Source organism: Pteropus alecto, unplaced genomic scaffold (assembly GCF_000325575.1).
Source record: "Pteropus alecto unplaced genomic scaffold, ASM32557v1 scaffold75, whole genome shotgun sequence".
NCBI lineage: Eukaryota > Metazoa > Chordata > Mammalia > Chiroptera > Pteropodidae > Pteropus > Pteropus alecto.
The window spans coordinates 27,177,853-27,198,426 of NW_006440638.1; the positions used below are offsets into that span (position 1 = coordinate 27,177,853).

General features: G+C 33.7%; 1 protein-coding gene and 1 pseudogene across 4 annotated transcripts in view; both read left to right on the forward strand.

Moving 5' to 3' along the window:
• GRM7 (glutamate metabotropic receptor 7) overlaps positions 1–20,574 on the forward strand; it is a 769,756-nt gene that overhangs the window by 231,801 nt on the left and 517,381 nt on the right. For 2 of the 4 annotated variants that reach the window (XM_006917568.1, XM_006917569.1), the window contains exon 2: positions 15,354–15,570. In XM_006917568.1, the coding sequence (XP_006917630.1) occupies positions 15,354–15,570 (217 nt within the window). Of the gene's footprint in view, positions 1–15,353; positions 15,571–20,574 lie in introns of those variants that run through there. The other 2 variants (XM_025050835.1, XM_025050836.1) reach the window with 2 other exon arrangements.
• LOC102898599 overlaps positions 15,444–20,574 on the forward strand; it is a 66,809-nt pseudogene continuing 61,678 nt past the window's right edge.

The following is a 20,574-nucleotide window of genomic DNA, read 5'->3' on the forward strand; positions in this document are numbered from 1 at the left end:
TACTATCACTGCTGTGACTTCTCTCCATTTTTTTTTTTTTTTTATCATGGCCAGGGAACTTGTAATTTGTTAAAAAAAAAAATTGCATTTTGACACCATCTCTTTGAGATATTGGGAGCAAGACACACACAGTCCTTTTTTATTTATTTTTTAACAGGTTGAGCAAACCTCAGTGATCTAAATATTCTACTTCAAAGAAGTTATACATAGGTAGTAATAGTCAGAAGCCACAGACTACTCAAAATTGGCATGATGGCTATCTTAAAAGAGTTCATCATCCCACTGAAAGTGGTATCACTCTGGCATTCTAGTAGGCAGGTAGAAGGAAATATTTGGAGAGGTGTTCTCTTATTTGCAATTCTAGACAGCAGCCACTTTTACTTTATATTTATATGCTCACAGCTCTCTCTAAAGTGCTTGAAGAGAGATCACATCTCTTTGTGTCCCTAAAATCTTCCACAGAATGGCTCCATTAACATGTTAGGGAACAGAAATGATCAGAGAGAGAATCAGACCAGTCAATGTGGCTAGATTCACCACTACTACAAAGAAAATGGATCAGAGAATCTAACTGTAATGACAGTGCTGTATGTTCTCCTATAAATTACAGTTAGTGTTTCAGCATCCATTTTCCTTATCACCAATAACTGCTAAATTCAAGGTAGCAGCCGTCTGCTCCAGTGTCAGTGATCTTCAGAAAAATTTCTAGTTAGAATACTCCTTAGGGTATATAAGGTTTTTAGGTTTATTTTTCTTAATGCTGATTAGGGATATGTATCCTTTAAATTATATATAATATATGCACTATTTGTCGTTAGTAATATATACTATATAATAATAGTAAACAGTATGAAAATACTACAGTTTAAAATTGTAAATAGCAAATAGTAAAACAGTAAATGATAATGTAGTAAATATTATACCACACAGACACATCAATGGGATATATATATTTTAGAACATAGAAGAAACTACTTTGGAATTTGCTGACATTTTTTTGACTTTTAATATTGTTTGCCTAACCCAAATGGTCAATTTCAAATTTGGAACATTTTAGGTGAATTCTCTGTTAGAAGTGGAGAATTCAGAGTTCTTTAATATGTTTATTGATTTTACTGTGGCAACAGATTAAGATCAGAATGAAAAGTAGCCCCTTTTCTCTGAGGTATAATAGTGCCAGCCTGAGTAAATGGGATTATTTTAAGTAGTAAGCACACACGATATAATTTTAGAGATATAAAGGTGAATGATGGCTAAGGGAAGACTAGAAGAGTTCAAAATTAAATATTTGTATGGGATCCTTTGCTTAAAAAATCTGGCAGCTATAAAATAAGAGGACAACTATTGTGTAGAAATTAGAAGAAATTATTTACTTGACATAGCCGTTCTTCGATGTTCAAGAAAAATTATTTAAAGTATTGATTTCTTGAGACTATTTAAAATTAAATTGTGACTTTTTTGGAGTATATCCATTCACTGTAAGAAATAAAATGCACCTTCATCACTTTGCTTGACATGTTAGCTAGGAAATTATTTTTTCATTCTGTTTTATTTTTTATGCATGAATATAAAGGTGACTTAAGTCTGACTGTTAGAAATTAGACATCTAATATCCATGGTAAATTGCTCTAGGAAGCATGGGCTGATCATCATGACATTTGAATCTCATAGGTTCTTCATTTGAGATGATAGTTTATAGATTTAGGTGTCTTCTTGACCTTGGTAGCAGAGAAATAAAAAATTGTTACTTCTTAATTGCTCAAGGTGGAGTAGGTTATCTTTCCAATCCATGGAAAGACATTATGGCTGAAAAGAACTCAGGAACCTGAATAAACTATCGCAAAGTTGGCTTTTAGCTGAAATTGGGAGAAAAAAATTGAATGAATAATAAACTTACCCACATTAAAAATATGGGGGCAGTTCTTGGGTTAACTTTCATGGATGTTTATAGAAGAACTGGGAAGTTATAAAGGCCATGTCATTAGAAGCATGCCAATTTAGTGCCTGGAACGTTTTCATGTAAATAGGAGTACTGTTTGCATTCCATTATAGGATAATCCTAATGAAAGGGTACTCCCGACATCATTTATCATCTGTAGTCTACATATGGTTAATATCCTATTAGAGAATTATTGATCACTGACTATATCTTCTTAGCTTTGTATATAATTATTTTAAAGATTGATTTAATCAGACCTAAATTGGCAACTGTATCTACTTACCCATTCCCTGGCCTAGAGATGTATATGGCCAACTCTTATCCATCCTTCAAGATTACGGTAGGTGATGGCCACTGTTTCTATTTCTTCCTCTTCTTTGTTTTACTTTCTCACATTTTTATTTATTTTTTATTATTATTTTTTCTTCCTCTTCTTTAGTAATAGACCTCAGTTTTGTTGGAAGGCAATGATGTACATGAATAAAAAAATACATTTTTTAAAAATCTTTTATTAAAACTGGGTGTGATCATGAGATTATTTTGGATAATGATAGGTGGAAATGTTGTGTACAAAGCTGGGAAGGTGTCTTGAAAAGACTTCACTCAACTGGAAAACATGTCTCTTTGTTTTTTTCCACATATCCTATCTATTGCCTGGAATGGGTCCATAATTGCTGGAGCTGCAGCAGCATCTGGACCCTAAGTGACATTGGAGATGGAATTGACATGCTAAAATGATAGAGCAGACAAATATAAAAAGCCTGGATCTCTGGTAACCATGAGACTTCCATGCCAGCTCTGGACTGTTTACCTATCAATTAAATCTATTTTTGAGCAACTATTATTTTGAGTTTTCTATTTTTACAACCAAACTAATTTATAATTGATACTGTTTAAGAATCAAAATGAGTCTAATTTTGAAATATACAGAGGAACTGAACACTTAAGACACTATGGATTTTTGGAGGCATTGCTGTAAGACCTAGTCAAAAAATGTGATTCTAGTCATTTCTCAGTAATGCTATGGCAATATGACTTTTGGTAAATTACTTTGCCTCTCTCAATATTGTTTTCCTCTGTAAAAGTAGAGCTGTAACTCCATTAACACTAACATTCCATCCTTGACCATTTGAGATAACCTCATCCTTGCAGCCTGGCATCTAAAGGATAAGATTAGAGAGGGAAAATGCCCAAGTCTAGCCAAGACTTGCCTCTGATAGGATCCAGATTATAATGCATAATCCATGCATTATGGAGGGGTTTAGCAGCTCCATCTCAAAGTCTTTTCTGAAGCAACCTTGTTAAAATACAGTTAATAGAAAAAAATAAAAATAAAAAAATAAAATAAAATCCAGCTAATGGTGCTGCCATTGATGACATTCACTCTCCTCCTCTCAATCTCCATAGAAAGAAGTCAACCTAAACTGTAATTACATGTAAAAAAAAAAAGGAATCACAGTAATTGGAAGATAATATGGTAGTGGCAGGTGATATGATAGCAGAAGTTGTAGGATATAGGAAAGGAATATTAAAAATGGTAAATTCTAGAACAAGTCAATATTTCCAACAATGTACAATGATGAGAATCTACCAGGTTCCTTCAACTGGAAAATATTTTGGCAATTTTGCAGAAGGTATTTTCTTACACACATACTTAACTGAGGAACTGTTTCCATATTCTATGTCCCAAACACTGCAGCTAAAATAGAGATGGATAAAATAACTTTCTTTCATTGTGGGGCAAGAGGCATCTGAGCCAATGAAAGACATGACTTCAGAAGGCAGTACAAACTCCACTGGATTACACTCTATAGTTCTGCTTAATGTAAATTTAAATATTTCACAACAATTGCATCAAGATCTATTAACTCTGGATGAACTTCACTAATATTTTAAATCTCTGGCTAAGACTTTACCCATCCAAAATCTTTACCATTTGCAGAAGGTTTTTCCTTTCCTATTCTATGCCTATCAAGGAACTAGGGAGAATCAGACAAATGCTCAGCCAGCTGTGATCTTGATAACAAAGAGAGCAAATTCCTGACTCTCTCTAACAGCAGGGAATAGCCTACTTCAGATGCCAGATGAAACCATGAAAACCTTTTGTCACAGAGATCCTGTTGAAGAATCAATGACACTTTGGCTAATTAAATCGTTGAGTGATGCTGGTATCTGAGTGAAGAAGCCTCTTCATTAGTTATGACTCAGGAAGAATTTGAGACTTAGTAATTCTTAGGATTTCTGATTGAGTATCACTTTACTTCCAATAGTCCAGTAATGGATATTAGAAAGATTTTGTATATTAGTCTGTTTGAGTAATTATGTGAGAAGAAACAAAATTAATTTTGATAGGTATTAATATTATTTCATCATTTTTCCCTATCCTTTTCTCTAGCTGTAAATCAAGTGGAATTATGGATAATGCCCTCAAGCCATAAATGTTTCTCCAATTTCTTCAACAGAACCTGTCATCTTGGTGGTTATGCTATACATTTGTTTTCACTGTTCTCTTCCCCAGGAAAGACTTTCCTTTGGTTCTTTGCTAGAGGGTATCTGCCTCCTCTCCTCTAACTAGCTTAAGCAACACCTCTTGGTCATATCTTCTCTAAACTTCCAGTTTTATATAGTTGTTTTCTCCTTAGTGACATTTTAGTAATTTATTTAGACCAGTTTCCCCCACCCAAGTGGTTTCTGAGGAACAGTAATCATATAAGACTAAAATAAATATTCTGGGGGAAAAAGGATTGTGGACCAAATATACTTTGTAAAACTACATATATGCCCCTTATTTGGCTAGTAACAATGCATTGGCACACTCATGGATTTTTCTTTATGTATTCTTTAAATAATTTTTAGATGCCTCCAAGCATGTTACACTCATATTAACTTGAAATGGTGACTATATAGTTGCCATGGGATAGACACAGTTACTTGTCTGCCAAATATTTACTTACCTGTCTTCTCTCCAAGAGAACCCCCTAGCAACCAGGAATCTATCCTCAGAGATTGAATCATAAACTAATCATGACAATCTTGTTTATTTTTGCCAGCATTTGGAGAAGGGGAGATAATGTGACACAGATCCAACCAATGAGATATAAGGAAAATATTGTGAGGAGTGAAACATCAGAAAAAAAAAAATCCTTCTTGGTCAAAAGCCAAATAGATTTTTTAAAAAAAGACTTTGTTTACCAGAGTGTTCCTCTTCCCTTTTTAATGATGGCCCATAAAGCATGATTACAAAGCACGTTATGAATGACCTTAAGGAATGACCTTATGAGTCTGAGAAAAGAGCTAAGAGAATTAAGAGAAACTAAATTAAGAGAAACTAAATTAAGAGAAACTAATTCATTGTTGAGTCACTAAACTGATCTGGATACCAGTTACATCCAGACTTATTTTGTGATTTTATTATCTAACACTATTAATTGTGTAATGTTACAGCTAAAATTATCCTTACAATTTTCAAATACCAATACAATTCCAACATTTACAGAGATCTACAATGTACATGGTGTGATCTGATGAGATACATAAAAGAAAACTTTGATATAGTTTCTTTCTCAAGGAGTCTGGTAGCACACGCTCACTGGTAATATAAGAATGAGATGAAAGCTGAGTAACAAACAACAAAGAGTGATTAGGAGCAGGAAGAGAGCAGGACACTTTGCTTAGCAAAAGAGAATTAGGGTAGATTCATAAAAGCGGTTTGCATATAATCAATCTGGATCCCGAAGAAGTATTACTAGAATTTAAATAAGCAAAAATATGAAGCAGGTATTTCAGAACTGTACAAAAATAAGAAAAGTCCATGGAGAAGTAAATATGTTTGTCCTATAAAATGGAGGCTGGTCTGATAAATTTGATTACAGATACGTTTTGGAATAAGTTGAATGTTTTTTGAGTGTATGGGCTTTAGAACCTTTTGGAGCCTTTAAAGTACTAATTTACACTTAACTCAAATTTTACTTGATATATTATTGGCAGTACCACCTAAATCATTCTCTTATTGAACTGTTTTATTTTCTTTATGGTATCTGTCAGTCTATCTATCTGTGCATGTGTGTGTATGTGTATATACATGTATCAGATTGTCACATCCTCTAAAGCTGATCTATCACATTGATTATTTTATCCACAGTTCCTAAATGTTACAGATTTGAAAAAACTGATCATATACTACTGATGTAATATTGTATTATCTGAATTAAATTACAGAGAATTATTTTTTCTGCAGTAATCTTATGAATCACCATTTTTGCATTAGCAAATGGTCACTAAATATGTATTTACTTGAAACACAAGTCATATAAAAGCTAAAATAAACAGCATAGCTTTCCTTTTTTTTTTTTTATAAGGGAAAAAAGTAAATAAGGAATTTTTGTTAAGTAAGCTTCTTTCAGGGAATCAAAGGATCAGCTCAGATTTAAGTTCACCTTCTGGAACATCTACATTTATAGTCTTATACAATGAGAATTAATGTGCCCCACAGCACATTAATGTGCCAGACCCTGAAAATGGTGTCTGAATCATTAAGCTAAGATTGCATCATGTTCAGTAGCCTTTCTGTTAAGTCCACTTTATTGTGCTCTAAATTTTTGAAAAATTGGAATTCACATAAAGCATAGCACATAGTTTAATATAATATTTGAATAACTATGACACTCTGTTTTAAACAATCCTGAATAATCAAGATATTTGGACTGTAGCGATAGTTCTCAGAGAAAAAATAAGTTTAGATTTAATTTCATTTTCTCCTGAAAAAGACTTTCTTCTCTTCAAGAAGTTCCTGCTTGTCTCCATGTAAAGGACTGAACATTTAGGCAGCATCGTTGTTGTGCATTCTACTGAAGACCAGATGATTGAAGGTGACTGGGAAACACACAGAGCTTTGATAACTGGGAAAGATTGTCAAGTAGAAAGGAAAATATGTAAAGTAGAGAGAGTCTACAAGATATTAAAAATATCTCCTCCTTTTATTGTCACTTTGCGACCACAGTTATGACTACAGTTGTCCTTTTGAACAGACAAACCTCTAGCCCAGTGGTTCTCAAAGCTGGGAATTTCGAACTGACTGCCCCATCCCCCACGGCCATTTTGCATTGTCTGCAGTAATTTTGATTGTGACAACTGCAGGGAGTGCTGCTGGCATCTAGTGACAGAAGTCAGGGGAGCTGCTAACCATACTACACAGCACAGGATGACCGCTCTCCCCCCACAACAGAGAATTATCTGGCTCCAGATGTCACAGTAGTACCAAGGCCAAGAATCCCTGCTCTACAGAGATTCGACATTTTTGTTGCTAGCAGAAAACTTCGAAAGTCAGCCTTTAGCGTTTGATAAACCAAATCTCAAGGCATGAGACTTTGGCCCTTGGGACCTAAAAGAGATCTAGGATCATATCTAATAAATATCAGAAATATTAAAGAAATACTTACTTTGATTACTTTTTGTTTTTCAATGTATGGTGGTTTACAGGGATACTGGCCAGAGATAATTCATTGACATGCAGGATTAGGAAGGACTCTGAAAGGTCATTTTCCTTCTTTTCTTCTTTTCATTCTTCTAGTAAAGTTCATGATTTCTGTAGTCCCATATGAGAGGGCAGAATCTCTATTGTACTTTGTCATTGAATGCTGTGGAGATGTGGGTGGAATTACTTCTCTAATCTACAGAAGGCCTCAGAGTGCCTATATTACAAACACATACAAATAAAAGGGCAAAGAAAAAAAGAAGTGCAATACTTGATGACAATCTTTGTCATGATTAATTTAAAGCTGAGTGAAACTCCAGTTTAAACTAATTGAAAATCATTACTCAGTACTTTGAAATAAATAAATACTACCAAAAATCAGAATTAAAGTCCAATCATCCTAATATGAGCAGAGATGTTATCTAGGAAATAGATAAGTATAAATCAAAGAGAATGATGCTTCAAAGAATGAGCCTGAAAGGATTGTTCAACCAATTTCCCTTTTTAAGGATCCATATCAATAAAGCTTAATAAGAACTAAGAGTAAAATTACTGCTAACTGTGAACTTAATAATGCCCCACTGGGAGTTCATTAATATCTCAACAGGTACACCGAAGCATTATCTTAATTGCACATGATACTTCAAAAAATTGCCTTTTACAAGTTTTGTAGAAACTGCCCTCTGAAACAAGTGTTAGTACTTTTTGTGTTCCTTTTCTCTGCTGTGCAAATTTCCCAGAAACGTGGAACTATAACCCTCATTGACCTTTCTTTCCAGAAATAAGACATTCTCAAATGACCATCCAGGTCATAGGCACTACTCTGGTAATCCAAAGAGGAAAAAGCTCAAAGTGCATGAAACCAATTTCAGATTTTTCACTTTTTCTAGATAAATAAAATAGTTTCTTCATTTCTATAAATATTTATAAATTTATTTTGACAAGACTCAAGTTCATGTAGGAGTAGTAGTGGCAATTAGGATTTAAAAAATTTTTGTATTAATGTAATCTCATCCACATCTGGACTTAGGTCTTCAGTTATTTTGACAGAGTGATGCTAAGATGATCCCTAAAGGGATGTGTTTCCAAGCCCATCGCTGTAGTGTTTGACCATAGTGATTATAAGATAAAATTAAATTTAGAAGAGATATTTGATTTCATATGTATTAGAAATGACGTAGAATTATTTTCTCTAGTTTTTGCTTAATATGCTACTTCTTTTCTTTCTTTCTTTTTCTTTCTTTCTTTTTTTTTTTTTCTGTTTTGATTTGGTATTGGCAATGTTGACATAAAGTATAGGCATTTAACTGGAACCGAGGACCCTAATTCCTTCTTGCATCTGATAGCCAAGCCTAGTTCCAAAAGGGAGAAAGCTAAGGAGACAGCAAGGCAGAATCACTCTGTTTAAAATTATAAATCCAAGTATGTCTTGAAGAGTTAGAATGAACTCCGGGCACTGCGGTATATGTTGCCTGGAATTGTCAGGTCTCAGGCCTAAGAGAAAAAAGCAGTGAAGCAGTATAAATGACTCCCTAGATCCCTTTACCTTTAAAGCTCCATCCAATGTTAACTTCTCCTACATTCCGATGATGAAGAAGGAAATCCCAGGGGAAAGTATGCCAAGAAAAAGAAAGGGTGAAAAAAAGTGTTCGCTACCATCTAAAGCCGCCTGTCACAGATGCCCAGGGCAGGGGTAACTCCAAGTGCTGCGGAAGCCACAACAACCATGTGAATGAGGGATCCTTTCTCTCATGATTATTCCATTCATTCATTTGCTGACTCACTTGTTCATTCAACAAATACTGATCAGGTTTCTATTCTGTCCTGGATACAATGCTATCCAGTGATGGTAAAATAATGAACAAGGTCCTTGCCTTCCATGAGGGTAAGTACTCTCCCAGATAGAAGAGAATAATGAGCAGATAATTAATTATACAGATAATTGTTTAGTGAAAGTTGTGATACTTGTTACCAAAGAAAACTACAGTGTTCCAAAAGAACTCATCAGCTGACATTTCTATAAACTCATGCTTTCCAGGGTAAACATTAGAGAGAGGTTAGGAGAAAGCCTTGAGCTCCTCCTAGTGATTGGTGTGTGCCACCAATTGGATAAAATTTTACTTTTGATTATTCTTTTAGCCCACCCAAAAAATTCAGTCGCCACAATCACTCGTATTGCTAAGATATGAATATTGATGACTTGAAAGTTTTTATAAGGTATAGAAGGTGTAAGTTACTTAGATGTCCATTTTAATGTTTCCTGAAATTAGTTTTCCCCTAGTCTTCTTTCTTATAAGTTTACAGGAATTCTTAGAACCCAAAATGTACATAAATATTTTAAAAGTTAAATTAGAAGCAGAGCGAATTGGGCTTTTTTCTTTTCTATTTTTAAGAGTAAGGTACAGGTTTGGCAAATGTTGCATCCCATAACTCAAATAATAATATTTTTGGTTTTTTTTATTGCTTTTTTTTTGTTTTTTGTTTTTTGATATTTTAAAAGGGGTCAAGAAACTTGACTGCTACATAAATTTTAAATGATAACTTTGAGGTGTGAGAACTACTCTTTCTCAAAAACTTGGTTACTTGAAACTGGTTTTCTATCTTGCGATTAGTGTCACCCGATTCATGTCTTGAGAAAAATAATTGGAGAAACTAGAGAGATTTTCTTTTGCCAGAGAGAATTTTTAGAGGGGAATATTTTTTCAAATATTTGAAGACATTCATGGTACTATGAGTTATAGCTAAGATTGTATTTTGGAAAAATGAAAAATTTTAACTGGTTATCTTATTTATTCATTTGACTATACATTTTTCAAGATAAGAAATTAAAATAAATGCTAGTTGATTTTAAATGCTCTCTGTGGAGAAATAGGAAAAAGATAAGCTATTTCCACCAATATCATTTTTGTTTTCTTAGAAATTATAGTTGATATAATTAGAAAGGAAAATTAAATAAATTCTTATAATGTGACTCGCTTACCTAGAAATCCCAAGAAAATAAACTGAAAGCTATTAGACTATTATGAATTTTAACAAGGGTATAAGTCACAAAGTAAAAACACAAAATTAATAGATTCCTATATACCAGCAAATAAAATGAAAATTTTATGTCATTCATAATGTAATAAAAATAATTATCTAGAAATAAAATTAACAATTTTTAAAGCCTACATGGAGACAATTGTAAACTTTTACTAAGAGAAAGGATTGAATAACAGAATGGATGAAAATAGATATTTTCTCAAAGGGGAAAATAAATATAAATATAACATATCTATTCTTCGCAAATTAATTTATAAATATAATTCTCATCATAATCTTAATGGAACTTTATTGTGAACTTGAAAAACTTATACTAAAGTTCAACTGGAAAATTAAATATGTGTGATTATCCATGGTCCTTTTTATTTATTTATTTTCTAATATTTATTTTTCAATTAGAGTTGACATTCAATATTATTATATATTAATTTCAGGTATAAAGCATAGTGGTTAGATATTTATATAATTTACAAAGTGATCCCCCTATTTAGTCTAGTACCCACATGGTACTATACATAATTAATACAACATTATTGACTATATTCCCTATATTTCACATCCCCATGACTATTTTATAACTACCATTTTATACCTGTGGTCCTTTTTAAAAGAACAGTTATAAAGAGAGAATATGTTTCAACTAATATAGCCCTAAAAAACTCTAAGTTTATAATAATGAAAATAGTAAAACACTCCGAATACAGAAATAGTAGAGAATACACCCCACACTCAAGAGTAGTTAAGAACTTAATGTGACAAAAGGTGATCTTTCTTATTAGTAAAGAATGAGTAATTATTTACTATATGATACTAGGGTAAGTGGTTAACCATTTGAGAGGACAAAGTATAATTATTGGTTTACCTTCTAAAACAGGTCCAGGCAATTTCCATAAAGAGAAATATTTAAATGTAAATGTCAAATAGTTCTATCACTTTTGTGGAGGAAGAACTTGACCAGTAATCTAAGAAAATACTCATGGATGTCTACAACAACTTGAATTAGCTGTCAGGATTTTTTTTTTTTTTCTAATTTCTAGTGATAGTGAAAACTTGAAAAATGTTTGAACATTTAACTATAAAGGTTAGGTCCAGGTTAGGCTTAGTTTAATAGAATATTATGCAACCAGAAAGAGAGAGAAAGAGAAATGAAAGGGGAGACAGAAGGAAAAAGAGATTAAGACTCATATTTTTGTAATTAGTAATATGTATATATGCATCCTCTCAAGCACACACAAAAATGATAGAGAGGGATAACAAAATGTTAACATGAATCAAGGCATTAAAGTAATTTTCTTGTTTTCTCTTTTTCATTAATAATATATATAATTAGTTTTCTAAGAAAAAGTACAAACTACATTCTAAATAAATAAGATAGCTTATAGATGTTTGTAATTCTATTTGCTACTTATCAATAACAAAACCATTTTTGTGTGACAGGCAAATTTTTATAAAATAAAATTAAAGAATAATAAAATGAGAAATTTAGTCCTATGATAAAAGATTAAAAGTATTTCAGTTTTTTAAACTGCAGAAAGGAACTAAGCTGTCTTCATCAAAAGATCGATTCTGCATTACCGTAGGAGACTGGCAAGAGGGGAGGGTTTCAGGAGCAGAAAAAGTAACTATCGCTAGATATCAAGGAGAGTGTGGAAGTTAATCCCTAAAGATGGCTAATAATAATTTGGTCAGTTGTAGTTACCAGTTATAACACACACTTCAAAATTCTTACTTTGTAGGCTTAAACATAAGTTTGAAAACAAGTAGCTAAATATACAGCCTAATAGCTAAATAAGTATACAGCATCATATTTTATAGGTTACATAAATTCTTCTAGTTCTTCATCTCTTATTGCTAGGAGGGTTATCCTTATACAGCTGTAATTTTATCTCAGAAATGAAATCCATTTGTCCTTTCATTCCTTATTCTAGCATCATTATAGGCATAGTGTAGAAATGTGGCTTTGGATAAAGGATGTGTGTATGACCCTAAAGGGACATATGAGTCTCAAGCCAGGAGATATTTCTTGTTTATAGTGGAAGGGATAGACCATAGATCTCAACTGTTTTCAAAGGATGAATGGTTGAAGAAAGAAATCTGCTTCACCAGGATTTTTATTACTAAAATTTAGGGTACAGTTTAAAAATGTATTGGGGTGTTTCACTATTCTAATATATTACAGCAGCTACATAAATGAAAATTCAAGTAGAGGGCTGGATGTACCTTTATTAACACTTGTTCAAAGGTAGAAAGGGATTTTGGCAAGGAAGACATCTGTGCAATAGCATAAAGGTTTTACATTTCCACAAGTTGAAATTGATGTAAATTTCTTGACATGCTTGGCTTCTTCCTTTTTTATTTCTTGTAAGTAAAGGCCTCTTCCCTACCCCACCCTCAATGCCCCTCTGCACCTCCCTTTCTCCCCTGCCTCCTTCCTTTTATTGTTTGGCCCAAAGCCTTTATTCAGTTGATATTTTTCTTACCTAAAATTTATAACCTCAGAACTACAAATGAAACAGAGAGAACTAATTCTGTTAATACATTTGTATAAGCTTTAAAAAAACATTTAAATAAAATATGTGAACAAGAGCCTTAACTTTTAGTATGTCAGTGGTCAGTGCTGTGGACAGAAATTGGCTTGGACTTTATTAGTCTACTGTCCTTCCTTTATATGTATTATTGGAATGTTTTAGCAACAGTTTAGCAAAAGAGTTCCGAAATTAAGAGTTCAGAAATTTTCTTTGGGCAGTTCCAGATTTAAGTGCTACTGTCTGTCCTACAACATTGTGACCTGAGGTAAGGTCATAGTCTACTTTCAAGTCTCAATTTTCTCTTTTGTAAAATGAGTTAATACTAGTATAGAATAGTAAAGAATATTTACTGATTGTTAGATAAGGTAATGCATATAAAACTTTTAGAATATGATTGGCACATAATAAAAAGTTGAATAAATAGTAGATATTTCAAAAGCAATAATGATAGAAATATGTAAACATATTTTCTTAGGATATTGAGGGGAATGTTTGTGATAGCATGTCACATAGAATTTGCAAAGTCAAATGTGAGAAATGGGTGAGCTTAATAAGAAAACGCATACTGTTTTCTATTTTGATCATCATCATGCCCATGTACTAAGTGTCCACTTATCCCAAGTATCATGCTAAGCAATGCACATTCATATTCCCACTCCACAAAACAATCTTATACTAATGACACAACCAATATATTGAAGTGAAATAACTTTACCAAAATAAACACTAGTGAACAGAAACATCAGGCTCTGATTCCTGATCTTGTCAAGAGAAAATCTCATTTTATTCCCAGTCTACCTCACTACCCCTCTTGAGGAGTTATTCAGGTAAAGATCTATCAGGAGACTTAAGCCTTTACTACACTGGCTTTGGACTTTGAGTCAGGGACAGAGAGCCTGCTCCTACTGGTCATAGAGCCGAATTGCATTAGAGGTGGGCTGCACGGACTTGACTGTAATGCTGACCCTAGAAAGGTTGGTGGAGAAATGAGCATTAAAGAAGTGGTAACTAGCTTTAAACAATGGTAAATAAGTAAACTTTAAGCAAATTGTACTGGAAGAATTTTCAGAGCTCAAAGGCTCATCTTGAGTGTAGCTTTGACTTCTTTGGGATAAAGAGTTAGAATTTTGGGCTTTGAGTAGAGATGAAACCTGGGAAACCCTTAGGATAAAGCAGAGGTCAGTCTGGGAGAGTTTGCAAGCAGAATTTTGTAGGAGTTGGTCATCTTTACAGGATGATTAACTGTACCAATCATAGCCTACTAAATGCCAGTGTTAAGAGAAAGAACTAGGGGGCAGTGCATTATAAAAGTAACTAGTGATCCTGAAGTTAGTGATCCTGAAGTTAGGCCCTACGCCAGGTTCCTCATTTATGGCTACTTTAGAGCTTCCTTTAGGGTATTTGGGATCCCAGGCAAACATTCTTTTCAGAGCCTCTTTCTATATACATAATTTGATTTTGCTAAAATCAGCATGTTTGGATTATTCAAGTAGTCTAATCTCACACAAGTCTAAGAAATAAATACTGCACTAGCCAAGGGGAGTACTCTGCTTGTTAGGCTGCCTTCCTGAAACCTAGGATGATCCCCATAAAAACAAATTCTAGCACTCCTTGGGACATCTGGTTAATCCCATGTGAAGCAAAGGGTCAGAGAGTTCTCTAAATGGAAAATTGGGAATCAGAAGCCCATGTGGCTTCTCCCAGACAGAGCTGCCAGCCCCTTCCCAGTAACCAAAGGAGAACTTAGAATGTTTGGAGAAAAGTCCTCTAAAGTGCCAGGGCTACTGAGGTGAAGGCCTTGGGGAAGGGAACCCCATTGCCTGGGTTTAAGGGTGTTACTGAGCTACTTCACAATGTTCTTATGAGTAATAAATTAAGTAATGCATGCAGCTTGCTTAGATAATTCTTCACAAGTGATCAGCTCTCAAGTCAATGTAAGATGGCTAATAACGGTCACAAAATAATATTTATGAGTTGTGTGAACTAAACCATTCTCTATACAAACTCCAATTAGGCCGTTGTGTTTTTTGTTTCTATTTTTTCATAAGAAGTGCAGCATGATTCACAATGTTAGCCAGAATGATTACACATTCTTTTCTCCTAACCACCATGACACATAATTCCCATGCCATCCTTATTTCTTCTTCCCAAGAGAAGAAAGCAAAAGGCCAAAGCACAAAGGTAGATGCCTTTGTGCTGTTAAGAAATGGTTGGTTGCATTTTTTTTTTTTAGGTCGTTTGCAGTTACCTATAGTGTTTGACAAAACACATCTTTGGAACTCAAGTCTTGTATTTTGAATAAATTGTCATAAGCATAAATGAGTCACTTTATCCTGATGTCCTCTCATGTGGTCCTTTCTTGTCTTTTCAGATCCCCCAGATTAGTTATGCCTCAACGGCACCTGAGTTAAGTGATGACCGGCGCTATGACTTCTTCTCTCGTGTGGTCCCACCTGATTCCTTCCAAGCTCAGGCCATGGTAGACATTGTAAAGATCCTAGGCTGGAATTACGTATCCACTCTCGCATCTGAGGGAAGCTACGGAGAGAAAGGTGTGGAATCCTTCATGCAGATTTCCAAAGAGGCAGGTAGGAAGAGATTGCCATGATCAAGATGACCCTCTCCAAATGTCTGTGGCTCATAGGGTTCTTTTCAGACTTTATTAAACAGGTCACCATAGACCTGCTCTAACATTTCCCACTGCTCATGGAGTAGTCTGTAAAGTCTTTATTTATAATACTTTGTTGTTTTTGAAGAGAATATTTTCAAAAGTGTGCAATTGAAGTCCCTTAAAGTGTTAATGGAAAAAATGAAGAGAAGAAAATATGTTCTAAAATTGAAATTTCACTTCTGTGTAATGGATAGTACTGTGGATTACTGCTTACATAGAAAAACTGGAAAAAGCATGGCTTAAATGTGCTTCTGAATGCTTTTTCTCCATTTCTCTGTAATATGTGGAGAATTATTTAGAATTATGAGAACCCAATCGCAGTGGAAATTTGCTTTGAAGAGGAGTAACAGTGATGGCTCTGACTCCCCTGGCCAAAACAAAAGTAAATAAATTGTTGAGGCAGTAGAATGTATTTAGACAAATAGTCTATGAAACTTTAGGTTATTTTGAGAAAGACAGTTCTAATAAGTGGCACTCGAAGATTTTTTTTTTTTTTTTTTGCTTGTTTATTAACTCAGATTCGAAGTAGTGGGTTCAAGCATGTGGCCAGCAGTCTTCCATTGGGCAGATTTTGAAAAATGAAACAAAATCTTTACACTTATGAATCCCGATGATAAGTACTCAGGCTTCCTCCTATAGAGATGTCGGATATAGTAAACATGTTATAAAATGTGTGCTTGGATATTCTTATACAGCTCTTATGCTAAAGCCAGGTCCTTACTTTTGTTTGTAAGGATTTTATCTAATCCAAATTGTTATTGGTCAGAATCGTTAACTAACAGTAAAGATGGATAAGCAAGGCAATAGAAACAGAGGTCCTTTTCATGAGAAAAAAATGTCATAAATCCTGAAGACAGGGCTGTATTTGACTTTCGGACTACAGAAATGTTTTTACACATATAATGGTTCAGTATATAGATGGCATATCTGTACATTTATACTGAAAGAGGGAAGCCAGGACTTTCTTGTAAATACCATGATTTTAACTCAGTGCCTCATCATTAGTTCTAATTTCAGAAATTTACTAGAGAGTTGGGCCACTCATACTTCCTTCTTACTGAAATGCTCTCATTCTTAACAACGTTGACAAGATAGCTCCTAATCATGAACAGTTCTCATCATAAAAGCCATTTCTAGATTTTCACTCACGCACACACACACAAATTCCTTGGTTCCATTGGCATGTCTTGGTGCTTCCTGTGTCTTCTCTCTCAGCACTTATCGCATGTTAGTATAACTTGCTGATGTTGTTTTCTATCTTGTTCCCTGGACTCTAGAGAATATCATGCCTGGCTCATTTACTAATGTAGTCCCAGCTGCTGTGTTTCTAAGGGAAATATTTTTGTATAATTCAGTTAGAAACTTACAGATTAAAAAAGAAATCCTAACTCTGGCCTAGTGTTATGCTCAGATTTGTAGCACTCATTAACATTTGCCTTCGTGAATCCTTAAAGAGGTATCTAATCATTTTTGATAACTATTTTTTAAATTTCTTTATTTGTTTCTTTGAATCTTGCTTTGACTGAAATAAGGCTAGAGGTTGACTTAGACAAATACATAAAATAAGAATGTAAAAGAAAATAAGTAAGACATGAAAAAGGGAAAATAATAATCTAAAGCTCAGAGGTAAACTTCTAATACCTTCTTGCTCTATTGCTACAAATAGGTCTCCAGTTTAATGCTGAACTATGTGCTGGATAAAGCAAAGAGCAGTACCCATTATGTTACAAAATTTACAATGTTTATAAGATCAAAATTATGTTGATTGTTTATTAAAGCACAGGATCAAGACAAATGTTTGCTCTATGTCTCTTATAAAAGACCAATATAGACTTGTCTATAGACAGGTCAGTGGTGAGTTTCATATATTTTCTTTTTTTCTTGGTGTCACTTGGTGAAAACTTAAAATGTATTATCAGAGTCTGCTATATAAGGACTCTGCAAAAAGAACAACGACCTCGTAATGAGGTCTGAACTCCCTAGCTCATATTTTTAGCTAATCCTATATTGAAATGAAACAGCTCAAAAATATTGTATCATTGGCTGCCATTTTGGATAAAAGCTTTCAGTCTGAGAGGCTTTCCCCTTGAGGATGAGAATTACTAAGATGCCAGCAGTGGGAATGCAAAATGTTGAGGGTTCAGGTAACGTCTAGCAGATCAACTCCTCTTCTCCTATAAGCGTTATGATGCTTGACATGTATTTATAATAAATTTCATTAGAATCATATCATATATGCAGTTAATTCAAGTGAATTCACTTAAAGTGCTTAGCAAACACCCCTGTGTCCCCCACCCCACTGGTGCGTAGTAAGTCTACTCACTCAAAATGTGTATTACTTAGAAAAAAACCTGAGATGGAAAATGTGATTTCATTGTTTCTTTAGTCAGTTTCACTTCTGTGGGGCTCTCATAATGTGAACATCTTGCTACCCCAAGGGTGATTCCAATATATACAGATATATATTCGTATTCCCTACCTCTAAATAGAATTTGATTACTTCCTATGATGTTCGATCAAAGAAACAGCAATATATTCTATTCAGAGTAAAAGAAAAATAATTAAAAAGAAAAGAAAAATTTGTTTTATTGAAATTTCTGGGCAGTATACATGCTTAGAGAATTTTAGGAATTTTCAAGGGTAATTTTAAATGTTCACTTTTTTCCTAAATCTAGAACCTGGCCATCAAGAAAGATACAATCCCATGTGTATGTGTAGGAAAGGCAGTATGGCACAAACATAAACAAACATTATGGTGTCAAAAAAACCTGGATTTGATTAATGGGTTCCACTACTTCTGTGCTGTAAAAATTTTGACACATGATTTTACTTTTCAAGCCTCAGATTCCTCATTTAGAGACTGAGATTAATGATGCCTACTTCATCAGGTTGGTAAAATAAGTAAGATCATATATGGGGAAGTACTTAACACTCAATGATAATGGATTATTAGTGCATCATACTAGTTCCCTATAAATCAGTAGAGTTATTGTTTAAGTTTGCAAAGTTTGAACATAGCTTGACGGATGATTGACATTTGCTTTTACTTATAACTACAAGGTTATTTATATATAATTGCAAAGTATATATAATATACATATAATAGCCAAGTTGCTATTTTTACTAATATGCTTTTATCATATAAGAACCGTAAGAAAAGAAAGTGAGCTATTCATGTTGTCCTATGTATGTTGTGTGTATGTGTGTGAGATAGAATGAGAGAGAAAGAGAGAGAGAGAATAAACTAGATGATTTGGTGATGTTTCTATACAAGCTTCACCCTTTTAAAATACTTTAATTCCAAAATTTACTTTAGACTTAAGTCCTCAACTAAAGGCTACTTGTAAAATCAGAGGCTAAAGTATCTCCACTAAGAACATAGTCACAGAACATGGGGTGAGCTCTCCTTTATCATACATTGCGATAGAACAAATCAAGACATGATATCAGAAAAAAAAAAAAATCTATCCTTCAACAAGGGGCCTTCTAATTTGTGGAAGATGAAGGCCTACATACAATTTCTCTAAACTGTCAAAGAAAACATCAATAATTCTCTCATGTATAATCATGGAAGATTTAAATAAGCATGAATGCTGCTTTTTGTTGAACTTGCAGAGAGGACTGTAACGTGATTTTCTCAGATGATGAGATTTTTGTAAAACAGTTATATTTGCATAAATTGCCCTGTTTATTTTAATGGATGCATATGCAATATTACCAAAACCAATTTATTACTTAATATTGCAGAGAATGAGAGAATATTCACTCCCAACATGCTTTAAATTCAAGTCAAGAGAATAACCTAAATAGTCTAAATTAGACATGAAGACTCTTTTTTCCAAGTGAGGGTCAAAATAAATGCTATGATAGCATATGGCACTAAAATATTCCAGGTCTTTTGAACCAAACTGAGTTCAAGGATTATAATAGTAAGGACATTACATATGACTCAGTGTTTGCTAGATAATTTTCAGGAGACTCCCATGAATATTGCTTCACAGTATGACACAAATAGTAATGATTTGTTACTTCCATGGTATCATGACACATGTCAACTTTTCAAAACCTGAAAGAAAAGTTGAACTATCCTTTTGGTATTAAATGCCAATCACTTAATATAGTTATTTCAATTGATCTTATAAAGTAATGTTTATTATTATTCAGATAAAGTCTAGAACGTCTTTTTATTAAATATTTTATCTTGACCTAGAATACTCTTTCCTAGAATAATTAGGCGAAGATTTAATTAACTATTAGTAACTATTATTCAGCCTCAGTTTCTCAGACCTCAAGAATTAGTTAGAATTTCTCATCACGGGATTCTATTCTCATTGAAGTGTTCTGTGCTTTTCTCTCCTTCCCAGATGCAATGTTCTCTTTCATTGTGCTAAATGACAGTCTTCCTTGCCTTACTGTAACCTCTATGAGGTCAAGGATGTTGCCTTGTGACTGTCATTTAGCCTAATTTCGGGCATATAGAAGTCATTTGATAAATATATGCTAAAGAGAGAGAGAAAAAAGAATTGAATTTTTCCTTCACTTTTTAGAAGGAAAAAGAGCTTGTAGCGGAAGTACTTATGAGATATAATTTTTTATGATATATCATATTGTGGTTTATTGCTCAAAAAACATTATATCCAATACCTGTTTGCTGTGATTTATTACAATTGCCTTCACCCTGAATCTACTCCATTCTTGCCTCTTACCATCCCTACACAAAACTAAGAATATGATGCAAGGCTTTAATTCCCAATACTGCCATCTATATTGAATTTGAGGAATTTCCCTTTTTTTTTGTCTCTGTCTGTGTCATGGTGAATATAGAAAGCTATGAGATTTTAATATGTAGCAGGAGTATTTCTTTAATGAAGTGTCCAGTGGTCCTAGTTTATATACAGGTATTAAACAGTCAAGGACTTAA